Source organism: Melanotaenia boesemani, chromosome 20 (assembly GCF_017639745.1).
Source record: "Melanotaenia boesemani isolate fMelBoe1 chromosome 20, fMelBoe1.pri, whole genome shotgun sequence".
Lineage (NCBI taxonomy): Eukaryota > Metazoa > Chordata > Actinopteri > Atheriniformes > Melanotaeniidae > Melanotaenia > Melanotaenia boesemani.
In genome coordinates, this window is record NC_055701.1 from 11,553,091 (window position 1) to 11,572,972 (window position 19,882).

The 19,882-nt window shown below is 40.0% G+C and overlaps 1 protein-coding gene across 2 annotated transcripts; it reads right to left on the minus strand.

Moving 5' to 3' along the window:
- Window positions 1–1,112: 1,112 nt before the first annotated feature.
- On the minus strand, window positions 1,113–19,799 carry LOC121630797 (zinc finger protein DPF3-like). 2 transcript variants are annotated; one of them, XM_041971291.1, is made up of 11 exons: window positions 19,721–19,799; window positions 12,054–12,214; window positions 10,626–10,733; window positions 8,372–8,499; window positions 7,735–7,821; window positions 7,515–7,575; window positions 7,031–7,072; window positions 6,462–6,602; window positions 6,020–6,133; window positions 4,990–5,820; window positions 1,113–3,073 (listed from the first exon to the last, which is right to left on the minus strand). In XM_041971291.1, exons 1-10 carry the CDS (start codon window positions 19,750–19,752, stop codon window positions 5,663–5,665), a joined length of 1,032 nt encoding a protein of 343 aa, XP_041827225.1. In that variant the 5' UTR covers window positions 19,753–19,799; the 3' UTR covers window positions 1,113–3,073; window positions 4,990–5,662. The 2 variants fall into 2 exon arrangements, with proteins under 2 accessions (XP_041827225.1, XP_041827224.1); XM_041971290.1 differs by lacking the exon at window positions 19,721–19,799 and having other exon boundaries at window positions 12,054–12,917.
- Window positions 19,800–19,882: the final 83 nt, after the last annotated feature.

A 19,882-nucleotide genomic window follows, 5' to 3' on the forward strand; every position in this document is an offset into this window, starting at 1 on the left:
TACGTACAGTTGAACAATTATTTTTGGGCTACAAGGTTTTTTAATTTTGACATTTACATAAACTAATGAGGGGGAAAAAAAATTCAAGCGCATCAACTTTTTTTTTTTAAACGTGTGAAGTACATACTGTGGTGCTGATATGTACTTGGGGGTGGATTGGACTTCCTTGTTTAGTGCCACTAGACAGGATGTGAGTCACCACAATGTCATTAGCGGAGAGTAAACAAACAAACTGATGGCTAGCAGAGTGTAGAGGTGACACAAACCATTGTCATCACAACAACCAGCTTCTGGTAAGAAATCTTTAGCCTTACCATCATAAGAGCTTGAATTAAGGCAACTGGATTTCTGTTTTGAAACATACACCTCATCTGGTGAAACTCTGCCCCCTTGTGGTTATAACTTTTGAAGCCCAAAGTCATAAAAACCAGCTTTAATATTTAACTAATTTGCATATATGTCCATTAGAAATTAACCTAAACTTGCATGTAATCCCTTTTTTCACACATCTGTAACAGAGCCGTGTGTGAGCCTAAAGTTTTATTGTACTTAATTATAATTTCTCTTGTAAAACGACTACTTCTCAGCAAATCAAAATGTACCTGTAAGAGATTATATAATCCATGAGATAAATATGCCCCATCTGGTGATCAACCTTTTCCAGAAGTTATTTCAAAATGCTCTTACAGAACATTACCCGTCTTGACACATTTAATAGGATCTAGTGAACAGTGTTTCTGCAACACAATGAATTAGTTCCCTTCAGTGTTTCTTGAGACTCTTCTCTATACCTAAAGTCAACATTAAGGTCCTATTTATTGTCAGTAGTTAATATCCTCCCTCAGGATGTCTTATGACCTCCACACATTCACATATGTTTTCTCAAGCAGCACCACCCGATCAACAAGACCACTGACTTTTCTTTATCATACGTACTGTTAGAGTCCAGGGCCTTTACGGCTCTCACACAGTCAAGCAGTGTTTTTCCTCTCTGTCTGCTCAGAGTCTGAGGGTCACTCCAACCTATCAATCCAGTCTGGGAGTCTTTATACTTATCAGCTCTCTTCAAACAACCTACTTCTCTACTTGAAAAATAAACACACAGCTCAACATACGTTCTTTCTTTTTTCTTTATTTTTTTCAGAACAATAAAAATAGTTTAACAAACAAAGACTTCTTCATTCTCTCCATTTTTAATTGTATTTACAGCAGAAGATGAAAAAGAAAAACAAACACCCAGTCATATCCATTTCATCTCCTCTTGGCTCCATTCCACCCCAACCCCCCAGCAGGCTTGACAACAGAGTACCAGGGCCTATTGCTCTGTATTTGATGAGGTATACAGGCTCTTGATGGGCGAAAACATTATTTTAAGCAGTCATCTCTATCGTTTCCATGTAAGAGCATTTCCTTTTGTTCAGAGCTGCACCGTGCGCGCCTGTTTATATTTGACAGAAATATTTAGCAGGTTATGACACATGCTTTCACTTACTGGCGTGACTTTGCAGGATAAGAGACACAATAAACCATTTTACTATGGAAACACCACATAACTGATACAAGGGAAGACGACGAGATAACGGACAAGTTTTAGATGCATTCTTTGTCCTGTGGAGATAAACTGCTGTGTGGAGGGTCCCTGAGGGAAGTGAGGAGAGATGGTTTGAATACACAAATGAGTCATAGCAGACACATATGATTAATGGTTTGCTTCAAAAACTGAGCAGCTGTGCTGGATAATCACATAGATGGACACACACCTTGACACAGTGTGTGCAACCTATGGACCTAAACGGCTTTTTGATACAGTACTTGAAGCACCCTCTAAATGTCATAAAGCAATTAGGCCCTTGAAAGCACTCAACAGAAATGTCACAAATAACTTGGATTTACAGCTTTTTTTTCCTCATTAAATAAGCAGATACAGCAGAGTTTTGACTGTCTAGCAATGATATATTACTTTAACTGCATTAGAGATAAGAAATCTACTCAGGCTGTCAACTTTAAACAGACAGTAAAGAGGTTTTGCATGGCAAGGTTGACACTTCGTTAAAAGGGGGGAGAAAAAAGACAGACCAAGCTGAAGCTTGTTATTGCAGTGTTTTCCTATAGCATGAGACTACTGTATCCCAAAATCTCTCCTGGGTTTTGATTATTATAATGGGATCTTTGTGTGGGTGTCAGTGTCTCTCCTCATCAGCTGAATACAATCACATAAATCAGGACTAAGAAAGCTGAACAATCAACAGCAGAAGAAATGAAAGATGCCTGAGTAGCTGTGGCTATTGTGCACCTGATTGGGACAGAGGTATCAGTAGAGTCTGAACAAACCCAAGAAGTCAAACTAATTAAACTTTAAAGAACTCAAAGAAAGTAAGTATTGTAGAATAGAGAAGAGATGCAAAAGAAGTGAGTTGAATCACTGAGATCAGAATGAAGAAAAAAGTAAGCAAAAACAGAGGAAGAAAACCTTTTGTGTCCATGTCAAGGGATTAAGTAGTCCAGAGGTCTGCATGTAATAGTGGTGGATTTGAGCACCATCTCTATGGCTGCAGGTCAGAGGGTCACTGGTCCAATCAGATTGGAGGGGACATGGCTGTCACAGCTGGTTTCCAGTGCAGAGCGGCAGGCTGGCACAGTGATGAGGATAATGACGTCTTAGTGTCACATCGGATCACACAGCAGACACACAGTCACAGAGCAGGAGTGGGCAGGCTGGGCCTCAGGGGCCTTAAAATGCGCCCGTTGGGCACAAACAGTCCAAAGGCCTGGCCTTTAGTGTTCCCATAGTTCATAGAGAAGCTCCAGCACAGTGCAGAAAGGATGAAATGAAGCCGGAAGCTCACATTTCAAATGTTCACAAAGGGTCGATACATATTGTCAAGGGAGCAGTTGCTTCAATTAAGCCACATGGCCTGTGGAAGCGATGGATGCCTATTCATCCGTTTCAGTCAGTTATTTTAGGCCCAAATCAGGAGGGACATGAAGGCTCATTAGTTTTTGAGGGTTAAATCCTCTTCTTCACTGGTCATCCCTCCCAGGCCTGGGCCACATGCCAATGTGCTGACTGCTCCTATACAATGCAGACAATAACAATTAGACTCACACATTGTACAGTTTGTCTGAACAAAATGTTTGTACTCATGCATGCAGCCCTGCAAAACTCAACTTAAACACATCAATGTTTTGAACTAAATTCTAATGTCACCATGCCTACGATGACTCTGCAACCTTGCTGATGTTTAATATGCCAAACTTATCCTGGCATGTCCAGTAGATTAAGTTGGTATTTCATCATTTTAAAACAAGTGCCAATAAGAAGGTAGCACAGATGAAAAGAAGAGAATTCAGCAGGTATTCAGCAAGTAAAACAGAAGCAAAGTGAATTAAAATGTCCAACAATCCACTGAATGGCTGCAGTAAGATTTTACTCAAGTGACAAATGGGAACCTCTTAGTGATTATAAACAGGGGGTCTGTGATGAGATTTCCTTAAGAGCCACAATGTATCTCTGCAGACACTGCAGTATTCACCCACTGAAGGATGGGAGAAAGGAAGGGAGTGAGAAAATTAAATTTTTTTATTAAATATTTGAATAAAAGGTCTAATTAGCCCATTAGATAACTGATATTTTAAAATATTTGCTAAATTACCTTACAGAGAACAAGCATCGCAACCTCACAGGAAGAAGGTTGCTGGTTTGCACCTTGGCTGGGGGGGAGGTTCAAACAGTGTGTGGGTGAGTAGCTTTCTGTCTCTGTGTTTGCCCAGTGGTAGACTGGCTACCTATCCAGGGTGTACCCTGCCTCTCGCCTGCTAATTTCTGGGGTAGTCTCCTGCGAACCCTAATTAGACTAAGCAGTCCAAAAAATAAATTTAAAAAAATCAAGTATTCTTACAGATAGAAAAACATTTGTTTGAAAAAGAAAAAAAACTTTATAGTTTTGCAAGATATAGAAAGCAAAAAAGAACTTATAGGTGAGTATGCATTCATCATGTCAGCTTTCAGTGTCTCTCAACCAGTCTGCTCATTTTCTATGTTGCAAAAGTTCTTCATGGTTTCAATCTTGCATTTCATTTTTACACAAAACACAACTTTCAAAGTCATATCTTAAACAACAGGGGTCTGATGCAGGAAAATTGCAGCTTTAAAAAGATGGATATTCCCCTGCAGGCATAGTAAATTAATTGACCTTAAACTGGACAAGAGCGTGAAAGAAGTGCATCTCTTCATGCTGACAAACCTACACCACCCACAAACAGGCTTTGCAACTGTGGTAAATATGCTTCTACTTGTCTCCTTCCTAATTTTTAACATATATTTTTCTCACATTTGGTTTATTCATTCAGATTTTGTGGTCCACAGAGTCCCAGCAAATAATCAGTGCTTTAGAGAAACTATAGCAAATTGCTGCATATTTTTCAGATTCAGGAGTAAGTTTTGTGTGCAGCGGATAAAGATGACACTAGTACTGCATGGGCATGAGACCCTCAACCAGCACTGCGGAATAATGTTTTAAAAAAAAAAAAAAAAAAAAAAAAAAAAAAAAGAAGGTTTTGTGGTAGAAATCACTGCATGAGATCAGGTAGACTGTATGTGAACAGTTTACGAAGCTCATTTAGGATGGACTAAAACAAAGATTAAATTTAATCTGTGATCTGAAGAATCAAAATTTCATTCATTCATGCTTTATTTTTAGTATGTTATTTGGAGTGGGAGGGGATAATGGATGCTGTGTTCTTCTAACGAAAGGATGCGAGGGACCATCCAAACTAATTAACACAGTTTGTGGTGACATGAGGAGGCACTGTGTAAAGTATATATGATCAACTGACAACCCAAAGTGTTGTTTAAAGAAGTTATACAGAGCGGTAAATCTCAGTTTCACAGTTTTTCCATTTGATGCCAATTTTAGTAATTTTCAATATAATGTGGTTTTCATACAGGAACAAAGGTTGAAATCCTGAATAAAATATATTTTTGCTTACCTTCTATATCATCCCCTTTCTGTAATGACCACAACGGCTTCTTTATCCAAACATTTGCAGTGGCCTGTGACTTCGATTGGTTCCTTCATTTGTATGGTTAATCCAGAGGGTGAGCAGAGGAAGAGGCCTTTAAAGTCACAGAGACTACTGATCCAAAAACATCCAGTAGTCCTTTAAATGCAAGTAAGGTCTTCAGTCATCTACCAAACTCATCATTCATGCCCTTAAAAATTTCTGTTCTTCAATGTTCCAATTTGTCCAGTGGTTGCTGTTCATACGTTGTTGCTCCTTCTGTTTAAGAAAGGGGGAAAAAAACAATAAAAAACAAAACAAAAACACTCCAAAAAAAACATCTTCTGTTTTGCTCAGTCACTTGTCAGGAAACTCCGCCAGCCTTTGTTGCCTTAAAAGTTAATATATACTGTATATTTATATAAAAAAAGGTGTTCATAAATTATTCAACAATGTTCAGTAGATAAAATACCACTTGCATTTCTGTCCTGAAATTATGACTTTGTGCTTTCTGCAAACAAAAACATTGAAAAAGAAGCAGCAGATTTTTTTTGCCAGAGGTTAATCCATCGAAAAAAAAGAAAAAAGAAAAAAGGAAAGGGAAAAAAAACAAAACAAAAACAAAAACAAAAATTGTCAGTTTAGCTCTAACAGGTCCACTCTATCTGTGACGGCTGGATATCCCGTTGCTGTTTGTAGGCTCTTCCAGTTCGTCATCCTCAAAGCCGTGAAAGGTGGAAGTGTCGCTCTCTGAGGTGGTGCCGAAGAGCTCCTCAGCTCCAGTAAACATCCCGTCTTCCTTCTCCTCTCCACAGTCAGCTGGGACACATGACAGGAGGGCAACACAGTCAGTGAGCAGGTGATGCTCAACAGGCAAAAACTACTGCAGAGTTCCTGGAGTTTCTCATCTTGAAATTGCATTTATATAAACAGACATTGCAATGTGCAGCTTCTATTCCATAGTTTTTGAAAAAGGGAGACAGAAAAAGCATGTACTGCATTTTAAACTTGAACTCACTTGTGAATTGGCAGGCTGAGCAGGGAGACCCAGATTTACCCGTTTTCTTGTTTGAGCCCTGGCATTTATGACAGTAGTTGTTGGGAATGCTGGTCCCACCTGGACCCTTTGGACCTTGGAGAACATTTTAGGAAGAAATAAACATTTTAAAGACAATTTATTAAACCCTATTTACACCCACCTTTTTATAGCAGATAGAAATAGAATTCTTGGAATTTTGCAGAGTTAGGTGACTTGCTGAAGAAGCTAGTTTGCTCTCACATTGATCATTTATGGCATCACAGTTATGTAAAACTTTCTTCATTGCCTTTGTTTTTGCATAGATATTTAATATTACACAATATGAAGAAGAAGAAAAAAAAATACAGCATTCAAATGGAACAAGGTGATAAATGACACGTAAATGCTACATTACAAGGTCTGCAGGTGAAGGATTACTTACGTTTGTGCCTGTCAGTCTGTGGTGCAGTGGGGGAGCGGGATGCCACCGTGCTTCTCTCCCCAGTTCTGTCCTCCCCTGCCAGGTGGGAATGGGTGTAGTGGTAGCTTAATCCTGTGCGGTTCCTATAGCGCTTTGCACAAACTGCAACAAACAGAAAGTGGGTGTTCAGTCTCACTTATAATCTCAGTAGCCTACATTTCTAAATGCATTCTCTCTTCTTTCCCGAACTCTTGTTTGAGGATATAGATCAATATGCTGCAAGGAATATGAGACTTGTATATTAAAATAAACAAATTAATTAAATAAATCAAACGGTGCAGTTCAGACCACTGTATAGGAAATATTGCTAAGCATTACTGCGCAGAAAGATAGCATCATCCAGTGTAGTGGAAATAACACTACTGAGACTTTCTTTCCCTTTGGGTGAACAGTTAGAGCTCTTTAGGATCTATTTCCACTAGTAAGCTCCCCAACTCACCAAAAGCTATATGAAGCACAAGAAATGTAAGATTAATGACGGCCAAATGAATGATTACAGCAATAAAAGAAAAGTCAGCAAATCAGGGTACCTGAGGTTGAAGATTTTGAGTTCTGCTTTTGTTTGTATCTGTCTGAAACAAAGAAAAATGACAGAAACAGAGTTACTAGGACAGCAAAATGCCATTTGCTGGGAAAATCCGGCTGTCAAAAAACCTCTCCGTAAACTAACTTAATTATTTTGCTTGCATGTTAATCTGTAATAACAATAATAATACAAACAACAACAACAATAATTTGGGTGATCTCTGAAAGTAAAAAAAAATAGGAAACTCCAGCTGATATGTATGGTATTTGACACACAGAATATAAATGAATAAGTATGGTACATATGGATCTTGTAAACAAACTAACTTGCATCATCAGTGATGTGCAAATGCTCAAATTCCCTTAAATACATTTTGTACAATGCATTTGATAGAAAACAACACATGATGTTATGTTGGGCACAAAACACACACAGCAGATTTTCAGGATACAACAGAAACTCACATTAAAGAATTTGCCTTTACTTACTGTCACAGACGTATGGCTTATCATCATCCAGGTCTGCCCTCCTGCGGCCTGAACCCCGACCCTGAGGGGGAAAATAAATAGATAAGTAAATGAATAAGCAATGCAAACTTAAATTTAAATTACTGCTTTTAGTGCACATCTGAATCACACCGATCAATGCAATTAAAGTGTAAAACTGCAACTTCAGAACACAACCACAGCTGTTCCTCCAGTCACTCACTCTTCCTTTGCCCCGATGTCTCCTCTTAGGAGTGTCCACCTCATAATCATTAAAAGCGTCTTCTGCTGCATCTGCCTCCAGAACCCTCTGAGACGAGACAGAGAAAAAGAGGAAAGGCACTTTCACTGTTTAGTGCTGATTCAAGTCTAGTTTGCTTAAGCCACAAAAACAAACAAAAAGAAAAACAGAATTACATTTCGGTCATTTTATCAAAGATGTGAAAAAGCCATCAGATTCTTGCATCCTCTTCCTGTAAATATGGCTATTTTCACATTTCTAATAATGTGATTAGATTATTGAATTTCAACCAAAGAAAATTTTAAAGATCAATTAAAATAGAGCTAAAGTGTGCTTCTTTTCTTCCCCTATTTCTAAACACATCATTATGTGAGCATTAGTTATCATCAATAACGGCCATTATGGAGGCAGTTCACTTGTCAAAAAGACCTCAGTGCACAGCTAACAAGCCCTGTAGGTTAGCTAGAAAAACTTGGCAGGTTGCCATGGCAACCAGTTAGGACAACACTTTGCGTGCCAGGGCCCTGCTGGAATGATGGAGCAGAACAATTTGCATTTTAAACGTTTATCTGATGCTCCAGCTGCACCGACGGTCACAATGAGCTTGACTTGAACCCACCTGGATCTCCAGCAGGCTCTCCTCATCGTTCTTGGAGCTGTTCCTCTTGTCTAGACCTTCTCCTCGTAGCAGAGCCTCCAGCGTAGTGCTCTGGGTGGGTAAAGAATCCCTGGACATGAGGCTGCCATCTGTACAGATACAAAAAACAGGCAGCACTTCATGAATCATCACAATACCAGCTATAGTTTAGTACTACTGTAGAGTGGAATGCCAACACAGGCCTGCAGTTCCTTTTAGGTGAAAATGTTTCAGTCCTCAAACAAGAGGAATTATGACAGGAACCATAAGTGCTATAAACTGGACAAGCAGCTTTCTGTCATTGCATTTCCATTATATTTGACCAAACTTAAAAAAATAGTAAATCGCTAGTCATATTTTCTTTAAACAGAATGTTTTGTCACAGTAATTTTCACATAATTAAGTACAAAATGAACAAAACATACATTTTTCATTCTGCAAAAATACCCCCGACAGGGAGCACTGGATCACGTGGCACTACACACACAAATTCATACATTGAGGAGACTTTTTTTAAAAGGATTCTCTGAGGCACAGTGTACTTAAGTGGCTTATTACTTCAACCTAAACACATGCAGATATTTCCTCCTACAGTGAAGATCTGAACAAACAGTGTGGGAGGCGAGCAGGTTTAGCAAGAGCAAACAAAAGCTGACAGCCAGTCAGATCTGCACATCTTATTCATACAACCTCTTCCCCCTCAAAGAGCTTCATGATCATCCAGGTGTTTCGTTGAGCTTTCAAAAAAGGACCACTTCAAAGCCCCCCTGACTCCAGATTTCTATGAGCCCTTCATCTAACAACTACGACCACTAGAGAGACTTTTGTAGAATATCAAGCATGAAGAGCAGAAATAACAGAAGCCTGTAAAAGTAAGAGGCAGACACAAAAGGTAGGTGTGAGGAGAGCAGATACAACATGCTTCTCAAACCACGTGGCGGCAGCCCCTCACCATTGTGTCTGCACACGTTGACTTTCAACTCTCTGAGACGAGACAACCACCCCACCCCCCCACCCCACCCCACCCTTTCCCTCCCTCCCTCCCTCCCTTTCAACCCATGGGAGCTGGGGGGCTAAAAATAGAGCCAGCAGCAGCCTGCAGCAAGGAACTGATTCTGCATGCAGCCCCAGTCTCTCCCGCACACCATCAGTTACACAGTTAGACAGACTCTGGCTGCTGCCCTGTGCTGGCCACCTCTGGCCGGCTGCACTATGCGCGCCATAGAGGAGATGCTTGGGTATATCAGGGTGCGTTTCCCCTCTGCTGGGCAGAAAGCATATACAATCCTCTGTTATTGGAAAAGGGAAAGGACAGCAGGGTGGGTGGGGGTGGTCTGAGCCAGTGCGAGCTCAGTATAAAACAATGGGATACAATGGGATGTGTTTAGGAAACAAAGACTTGGTTCATAGGTTATCGCTACATCTCTCTTCCATCCTCCTTTTCTCACTCTTGCAACTTCCCAAAGATTTGTCTTCCTAACATGCTGCAGAAATCAAATTCTTTGATCTTTTAGCCAAATAGATGCTTCTCAGCTTTTTACAACACTACAGGAATGTTAAAGATGTTGTATTTCATTTCTGTGTGAAATTCTCTTTTTTGTTCTGCACATTGGTTAGGATAGTGTAACATCCCAATGGGTATAAAAGCTTTGGGCACAAAATGGACCAGTTACATGAGCTCAGCAGCACTGGTCACAACAAAGTCTGTGGTAGACTGCAGAAGGAGATGCAGAGATGAAAGAGATGCTAGAGAGAAAGAGACAAACCCAATCAGGAAGGGAGGTGGTAAGTAGAAAATAAGTGAGGATATAGACAACAGGGTAAATGTGTTGAGTGAGCTTTTTCAAGTGGCTGCCAGAGAGGGCCAAACTCCATTCCATAACATTTATTAAATAGCGTCTGCCGTGGCCTGACTCTGTCTCACTGCTATGAGCAGTGGTAAATCTAATTACATGTTCTGCTTCTCACAAAACAAGTTTACCAGCTGGAGCGAACACAGCCACATTTCATCTTCTGAAAGATGACAGGCAGCCCGAAGAGCTCGCTGTGCTGAGACAAGGTAATATGCTTTCAGCAAGATCATTCCAGATCATCACCAGTAATCTCATGAGCGTAAGGAGAAAGAGTTGGTTGGTTGTGGAGATGTGGTTGAGGTGTAAGAGAAACTGAAAGGAATATAAACAACAGGAAGGTGGCCAGGGGAGCAGATAAGGGTGGGGTGGGGGGGCCGTCTTACCAAGTTGGAGACCGTAGATGCCAAGGCGTGGATCTCCGGGGTTGTGCAGTCGTCTCTTCTTCCTCCAGCAGCGGGCTGGGTACGTGTACATTTGCCCGGTTGCAACACCTTTATGAAAACAGTGATGCATATATCAGCAAGAGAGTTCCAGCTTCAGGATCCTGATTCTATTCACGTAGTTTCAAGACAATATTGCTATTTGGCTGAATTTTACACAAGTTTGCAGAAATAAAGCAATGTCATAATGTGTTGAGATTTTCCCAAAGCATCACTCACAGTAATAACTATTTTTGATATGCTGCAAAACTAATTTACTTTTGGGATAATTAAAGACTTATTCAATTCAATTAATTTTTCAGGCCGTAGGGAAAAAATGTTGATGTGGTGTTAATAATACGTTTATGGGAACAGAAAAAAATGATTTGCTGCTTTTTTAGATAAAGAATTTTAGAAAATTATTAGAGACTAAAATGTGCTTTTTTGTATAGTAGATCAGTACAAAATTTTTGTAAATAACCACAAAACTAAAACAATGTCTGATTACAATCCAGGGCCTGAAATGATGAGTTCAAGTGTCTTGATTTACCTGGATTAACTGTCCAAAGCAAAAATTCTTAAAAGGTTTAGCCTCTTAATCCATTAATAAGTTTTTCTTCTATTTTTTTTTTTAAACTTCCAATTTGGAGGTAACTAAAAAAAAAGAAAAATAAAAACAAAAGGTTATGTCAGCAATGGCTTCTATGGATCGGACTTCTGGGAGAAGTCTGTAAAACAATCCAATTATAATGATAACTCATCCAGAGTAAGATCTTCAAGTAAGAAAATGAACTTTAAATTAAAGTGGAAGTAGAAGTCTCAAAATGTCAGTGACAATAAGCACATTTACAAGATATTTAAGACAAAACCAGACTTAAAATGCAAGTAAACAAGTTAGTAAAAGTGAGACTAAAGCACCCAGATAATGCTGCTCGGGGTTGAATTACCACTGCGTGTGCTTACCTTGACATAAATTGACCTCTGCACTCTTGAACATGCCTTACAAGCTGAAAGCTGATATTTTATATATTGCCACATAGTATTGCAGCATTGGAGATAATTCAGTCAACAACTCAAACGCATATATACTGGGATAAGGACAATGGTGAGGTCAAGCTGTAATTTGATTAAACGATATAATTGTATTTGACTAAAAGTTTTAAGGTCAACCAAATTTACTCTAACAGAAATTAAACACAACAAATGTCCATTTTATTCTTTTTAGTACAGGCTATTTAATAAGTACATTAAGGAGAACCTTTAAATAAAATGACTACATTTCCATGTCAGAGTCAAATCATTAAGAATACTCCAGGAAGGAAAAGGCTAATGTTAAAAAATACATTATTTCTGTGGATGCTGTACATGTTTTTTGTGTGTGTGTTTGCACACCAGGGCTGCGATGGTGACGTTCCATCCAAATGTAGCAGTTGTTCTGGGCGACACCGGTTTGAGAGTCCAGGAACGGCAAGCGGACGCTGCGCTCAGCACACAGGCGGGCATTGTAGCTGCGGCACTGCTCGATGGCGTCCTTGTAGAACTGGTCACCCAACCTGCATGAGGCAACGTATGCAGTCCAGGTCACTGACACTGCCTGAGGTGGTGGACACAGCAGTATAAAATGTACTGACATGTAGACTTACCGTCTACAAGCAGTAATTTTACCCTTTGAACACAAGAGTTGCTGTTCCTATTGCAGCAGAGATTGCAGAGAATGTTTCTCTTATTGGGCAAATTTTGTGTCAAACAGAGTTAGCCAAGAGACGGGGTTCTGAACCAGAACTTTAGTCTGCTTCATAAAACTGAGTGTGCTGCTGATTGCAATAAAATGCCTATAAAAATGACATGACTGTTTGTAACGTCATCATAGTGGTTTCCATTAAATTCATATAAAATTGTTTATATCTCCATGATTATTTTCAAGTTGTTCAACATCAACTGTGTAATCTTCTTTTCCTATGGTTTAATATAGTGAAGAGCATAACATTCAGAATATTAATGATCTTCTAAAATTAATATCATAGACTGAGTAGATTTAGAGAAGCCAAACACATGCAACATAAAAGACCAATCCAACAGGTAATAGTTAATACCACTTTTCTAAACTAATAGTGGCATTAAATAAACAGAAAAGGGAAAAGAAATCCTTCAAATTCTACATATATTGTGTGTATAATGTATAATATCTGTGCGTGTATTTCTCTTTATTCATGGTGCAGCCTCAGTCTCACCTTACCATTTGTATTTGTCACAAACAAAATGAATATATATTTTTTATTATTATAAATTTCTCTAAATGTAGATATTTCATGACTTTGCACATGAAATTGAGTGTCTCCAGAACAGCCCTGCCTTTTCCTCCCTCACCTCTTTGTGCCCAGCAGAGTGGCTGCCTGGCTCTGACCCATGCATGTTATCTTACATTTTAAAAGTAATTTTGCATGCAAGTAAAACCAAAATTACAGCATTTATGTTGTAAAAAAAAGGATCAATAAGAATGGTTTTAGTAGGAATTAAACTGCATTAAAATACAGTATGAGTGGGGAGACAGGATAGCAGCAAGGACATGGTAAAGCTGGCTAAAAGTAGGTGAATGCAATAGTACTATTATCAATACCGCAACAGTACTTATCCATAATGTCATTCTGCCTTAAAATATCAAAGCACATTTTTCAGGAAATGATTTCTCAGTTGCTTCTTTGAAACAGGTCCAGTACTTTTTCACAGCCTGTATATTCACATCCCCAAGAACTCCCTCAGCCGGGGTAATGCTTATAATATCCATTCAAACTTCTAATCAATTGAAGTATCAAACTGACAGCTGAGCCACTCTCTCCTGTTTCGAGTTACCACCGGGGAGAATTTGTGGACAGGGGCGAAACAAAACAAAACAATGCAACGCATTTACAGCCATTCCCCAACTCTGCTGCTCCTACAGCTCAGGTTAAACATATCATTACCTCTGTGTGCTCTTTGTTTGATCTGATTGTAGATAGACTGTGCGTTAGATTATCACAGACACATAGAATCTGGGGTTTGATATGAAGTCACTCCACTGACCAGCAAGCAGCAAAGACTCTCACACTTAAGTTCCACTTTTCTTAGTGCCACTGAGATTTTGCCAGTCCCTCAGGGTTTCAGTGTTAATATTCAGAGTGAAATAGGGGGGAGGATATTTCAAATTCAAGCCCTCAATCTCTGCCACACGCCTGGTATGGTAATTAGCCTATTTAATTAATCTCAGCAGAGTTCCTAGCACAAGGGCAGGTTCTGATTTGACTATATCAAAGATAGGAGTAATGCTGAAACTTGGAAATTATGACCAGGTACTTTGTAGATGTTATTCACAGTCTGCTGTCATATCAAAAGGGGGCCAATAGGGCAAATAATAGCGGGTGGTTCTTCTGCTATGCACATCCCTACATGCAAATAACTACGCTCCTCCACGTGTTCTCAATTACAACATTAGCAAGACGGCCATTTTGAAGTGAAACTAATGAGCTGTGGGCTCACTGTCTAGCTGTGAATTTTAAACTTTAGGTGAAGAATGTCTTGCTTTTCTGATCTCCCTGTGTTTTTACCCCCTTCACCTCCTTTAGATGACATCCAGTAGATGAACAGCTGTGTTATGCTGTCCTGCACAAAGTCCAGGGCTCTGTGGTGGAGACAAAGCCACAGTGTGCAAGGCTTCTGAGAAAGAGGCTTCGCTTCAGTGTGACTGTGGAGAGCAAACAGTTACAGGTACAAAGCAATGCAGCCAGGGCTGGAAAGGTGAGAGGAGGAAGGTTGAAGGAAAAAGGGAAAAAATTAAAAGGAAAGGCAACCTGTTCATTGTAGTTAATCGTATCACTGCTATTCTCTGCCTTGCATAGTGTTTCTGCAAAGAGTCAAAACCACCAACAATTTTTTCACACATACCCTATTTCCGTAGGCTTTGAGGTGCAGGAATTTTTACAAGAAAAATCACAGGCACAGATTCAAAACAGATTTCGACAAAGCTCAACACACAAGTTCAGAGATCTGACATGTTCACCGGTAGCTTGACCACTGATTTAGGATAAATATTTGGCTCATAAAAAAATAATAGCACACAGCTGCGTAATAAACCGTATAAACTGTTCATCAAATATGAAACACATGTTGACTAAGTGTATCGTTCCTAACAATAAATTCCCAATGAACTAACCTGTGTGTTTCACTGCCATTCCTTGACTTCAACACACAGCTGTAATGAGACATAGTGCGATGTATCAGTTTACTAGAAGCAGACCAGCCGTAAGTGCTCCCTGAAGTCAAACTTCTGCCAAGAAACTCCTGTGATTGCTCAAGTCAGGCAATACAAGAGGGGGTGCTGATCAGTTGCATATGAGGGTGGGATGAGGAGAGAAAGCAAATAAGAGGGTGAAAGTCTTCTGGTGGGTTAAAGCTAGCTGTGCAATGACACATCCTCCATCAAAGGGCTGCCATCCTGAGCAGCAGGTGCACTGGCTAAGGTGAGACATTGTTTTGACACCTGTAATGACTGACAAGACCCACATATCCAACGGCACAGAAGGTGACATCACCTCCACCTCAGTAATCATGACTTTTCCCTGGTTCATGTTTCTGTTTGGATCCTTTGCTGAAATCTACAAATAAACACAGTGCCTGTTGAAGGATATCTGAAGTTTAATACAGCGCAGGTGTTGAAATTCACAACATGTGATCAACTTAGATCCAAGTGCAGTTAAGGCACTCAGAGAAATCATTCCCCCAATTTGTATGATGGAAATATTCATCACACTTTACAGACAACAAAAAAGCAAAAAACAGACAACTTTACTTTATAACTCCTTATCTGAATATAAAAGATGTACAGCAGCAGATCCGAGTGATAAAAAAGAGAAAGGAGCTTAAATTGGAGGAAGCAGGTACCTGAATGTTTGGAGGAATGACATAGATTTATTTATTTATTTATTTTTGTGTATGTGCATTTCCTTTTCTTTTATACATTGGATTTTTCGTATTGACCATCAAGCACAACAAAAGGGTTGTAGAGAGGACACCGGGGTCTGTTCAGAACCTGAAGTCCAATGCCACTGATACCCAGTAAGTGAAGACTACATTACAATTCTAGCTCAAATAGCTCAAAAAGCATCAGTTTCTCTTACGAAACACTAATACGCTATGGGGTTTATTTATTTATTTTTTGCTCAAAGATGCACCTTTTTATCCAGTCAGGTTTTAAGTATAGTTCTCCGGCCTAAATGGCCAGTCAAGGCTTCAAAACAACAGCTCACAAAACAGTGGTCGACATTAGGGACATTGGCTACATCCATTTTTCAAGCAGCAGTAGTTGTGTGTATTGTTTTCCTGTGTAATGACATATTACAAATAACTTTCAGTTTTACCAAGAAATCACCTGGTTGAATCCTTTCCAAGGGCAGGCAATAAGTTAAAAACAAAGCCATATTTAAAGAATTTCTGAAGAAGAAAAAAAAGTTCTTACAGTGTTGGGAAGAAATAAATATTTTTCCATTTTCTTTTTACAATAATTATGTCAAGACTCCTCAAAGCGATCTCACAGCTGCTTGGGAAAGTTGGAACCCACTGGTTTGCATAATCAGGCTAAACTGTTGGCTTGTTTACAGCATGTTTGTTTGCCTGACTGCATGTCCACTAGAATTTCAATTTCCCAGTATTCTGAGATCTAAGCAACTCATTTTGTATAAAAAGCTCCACCAAAACCACTAAAAAGAACCCCAACAAAACTGATAATCTTTTTATCTAGCTGCCTAATAATAACTCAATGTGAACTATAAGCACTTGGAACCTGTGTGCTTGTCAGGGGCTTGGAGGTATGTACTACACACTCTCACTGTCTTCCAGTTGAGTAGAGAAGGTGAGTGTGTACAGAATGGGGACGAGGAAGAACAAAAGCAAATCTTGTGGCCAGTGGGGCCTCCGCTATCAGCGTGTTCCTGTCAACGGTGTGCCGTGTCACATGGCTGTGTCCGTAATGTGAGTGCGTGTCAACACACATTTTGCATATCTAGCAACAAGGAGAACAGCTCACAGGGAGGCTTTACAGTCCTGACTAAACTCCAGGCTCTAGCTGGAAAAGCCTTCAAGAGAAGTGACTTTTGTGAAAAATGCACAGAGGAAAAAGTAGTCCCGTCTTTCCTGCTGTACTGAAGAAGGTCTCTGACATTTGCAGGTGCACTGCTGCTTCACAGGAAGCCAGAGCTACCACATAACAAGGGAGGGGGAGGGCCTGTACGGAATGACTGCATGCTGACAGCAACCTCTGATTACACCAATCAGAGCAACACAGTCTGGGTGAGGGCAGGAGCAAAACCAGACAGTACACCTCCACATCGCAGTGCAAATAAACAGAAGGCCTGACTCACTTAAAAGTGTATTCAATGCCAATGAAAAGGAAGGCGACAAATGGGGAAGCATCAGACTGACAAGGAGTCAGGAAAGCTATGGATGGAAGACGTGTCCAGTCAATGGAAAATTCCAGCTGTGGCTCAAATTTTAATGAGCAGCTTTATTAATTAAATATTCCAGACTCCATTTTAATCAGCAGATTTGGGAGATTACTGTCGTCCTATGCTTAGACAAGAGACAGACCTCACACAGACACGCACAGTAGGCTTGCACGCTCTAGCTTCATCCGCTACATCTCTACAACAAAGTCAAACCAGCGCTTCATTTCCCTAAAGTGAATCTTCTTATTACAAAAAAAAGGTCAAACTGGTCCACAGGAACGACATCCAATTAGTGTCAAGTGTGACTAATTAGAATCTGACAAACGTGTGAAATGAAGTCAGAAACCCAAGACAGAGGCTAATTATAGCAGATTGAAACACTTCATTAAGCACAGCTTATAGCAAGGAGACATTCCACATCAGAATGCTAAAACGTCTTCGAGATAAAACAGCGACTTGATAGCAGATGCACCAAGATGGTTTTTGGTACATAAGAGGGAGAAGGAAGTAGTCCATCAAGGTAACAATGAAGCATACCTTCCAATAATAATCTTGATCTTATGATAAACACAGATGCTTGTTGAGAAGCAGTTATACGGAAGCTGTGATTGTACTGGGCAATTCCCTGGTGGGTAAAAATGTGACGCATGGCCCAGGTTGATTTTTTTTTTTTTTTTTTTTTCCCCTTTCTTCTTCCTCCATTTAGCAAACAGTGTTTTCTAGCAGTGTTCACTAAGTGTGGAGGTGGCAGTGATGGGGAGTATCTTGCTGAAGGTCTGTGTTCTGCATCATTACAGATATACACTTTTGAACCTTTAAATTAACTTATATTTGGATTGTGTGTCACATAACTTGACCGCCGCTAAATATGTCCTTCATACGGCTTAACAACAATGGCATCAGTGTTGGGAGGTGCTCTAATGGAGCGATTACAAAAGGAGCCATCCAGGCACTGGCGTAGGGCCCCAAAGTGTCAGGGGCCCCTAGGTGTCACCAAAGAAAGAGTCAAAACAATTACAACAGGACACAAAGGAGGTAAGTGAAGTGATTAAAAAAAAGTGACATGAAAAAGTTAACTTTCCACACAATTAATTAGATACCCTTGTCCTTATATTGATTCAAATATTATGTAAATATTATGTAATAATGAATAACTTTAAGCGCATGGTCAATCTAACCAAACACTTTGATGTGACCATGTCACATATACAACCAGCGAAATTTATGCAAATATATGCATAATGACCAAATGTGAATGCAGCAAGTTGCAAAATTAATGTGGAGGGAGCTATATATTAATTATGTGACCCACAAATAAGCAAAAATAACCACAACCTGATGCACAATAGAGGAAAAAAGATGCACCATACAAATAAAAACAAAACAATGGTGGTTTGTGGCTGCTTTGCAATCTTTTCAATCTGGTCATCTTGGTCCTCTCTTACATCAATAGACAGCCCTTTTCCACATCTGTGTCCAGTGGACTGTTCCTTTATAATCTGCCCATGCATCCACACCTTGTGTTTCAGACCACTGAGGTGGCAGGGTACCTCTGAGAAGGAGCAGATGGTTCTCCTGCTTGTGCCCAACACTTCCTCTCTGTCGGAGCATCTCTCTGACAGATGGGCCCAGGATCCTGGACCAAGCTAATCTCCAGCACTCCTCCACTTAAAGGCACAGTGGAGCTCCAGCTCTGCCTCCCTCCACAGTCCCAAAGAGCCATGATCATTAGAACACATCAATACAGGCAAGCTGACTGCTGCTGTCACAACAGAGCTCAATGTGCATTTAAGGATATACAGAATTATTATGCTGCTTCAACATATAGACAAGAAGCATGAGGCTAAGTGTGCCTAACTTGCAGTAATACCAATACACAAAACAATACAGAAGAACAAAGGGGAAACAGATGAGGTATTTCCTTGAAATTAGGAAAAAAAAAAATGTCTGTTGCACACGCTATTTGAGCAAAGAGTGACACACACATTTCAGAAGCAGACTAAAATTGCTGTCACTTTTGTCGAATTTGCCAGCAAGCATGCAAATACAAAATGCCTCCTCCCTTTCATGCCTGCCTGCCTGCTTGCTTGCTTTACCGGGTCCTGACCACGTCTGCGCTCGGAGGAGCCAAAGTTGACATGTCGACAATTCACACCAACTATAAACGACTTTCGGAATGTCAGATGATATTCCCCTGCTGTGCCCAATCGAGCACCAACAAAATGGGCTTTTAATTATTCGTTGCATTGCAAAGGCACGTTGTCGGCAGTTTTCAAATAAATATACAACCCAGGAGGGACGACACTCTATTGTGTTACACGCAAAACCGTGTGGAGAAGCCCTTCCAGTGCAGTGAAAATGTCAAGCAGCCTTGCGCAAATGTTTAAGACTAAATGTTAAGATCTAGTGGAATAAAAGAACTATACGAGGCTACTTTGCCATGGAAGAAGTACTCAAAATTAATTTGGACAGCCTCGCCTGCCATATGCACACGGCTGAAAATGACATGCACGAACAGCCAGTTTCAACACACGAGTTGGCAACAAAGTAATTATTCACAATTTGCTCAATGTCTAGATTACTTACGCTTTTAGTGGATTCTGAATGACAGCCGCCATTTTGCTACAATGTAACGCAATATCGGCGTCTTGCAGTTCTGAGGGAAACCTACGGAAATTGACCAATCAGAGCTCAGGGGGAATTCGTGGACCAATACATCTGTAGCATAAGCGGATAGGGCGTGGCTTA

Excerpts from the sequence above, each read along its gene's own strand:
- LOC121630797 (XM_041971290.1), bottom strand. The coding sequence starts at position 12,294 with ATGTCAGTACATTTTATACTGCTGTGTCCACCACCTCAGGCAGTGTCA. Across the intron at positions 8,500-10,625 it reads CATCTACGGTCTCCAACTTG|ATGGCAGCCTCATGTCCAGG; the intron begins GTAAGACGGCCC and ends GTATCTGTACAG. Across the intron at positions 7,073-7,514 it reads TAAGCCATACGTCTGTGACA|ACAGATACAAACAAAAGCAG; the intron begins GTAAGTAAAGGC and ends TCTTTGTTTCAG.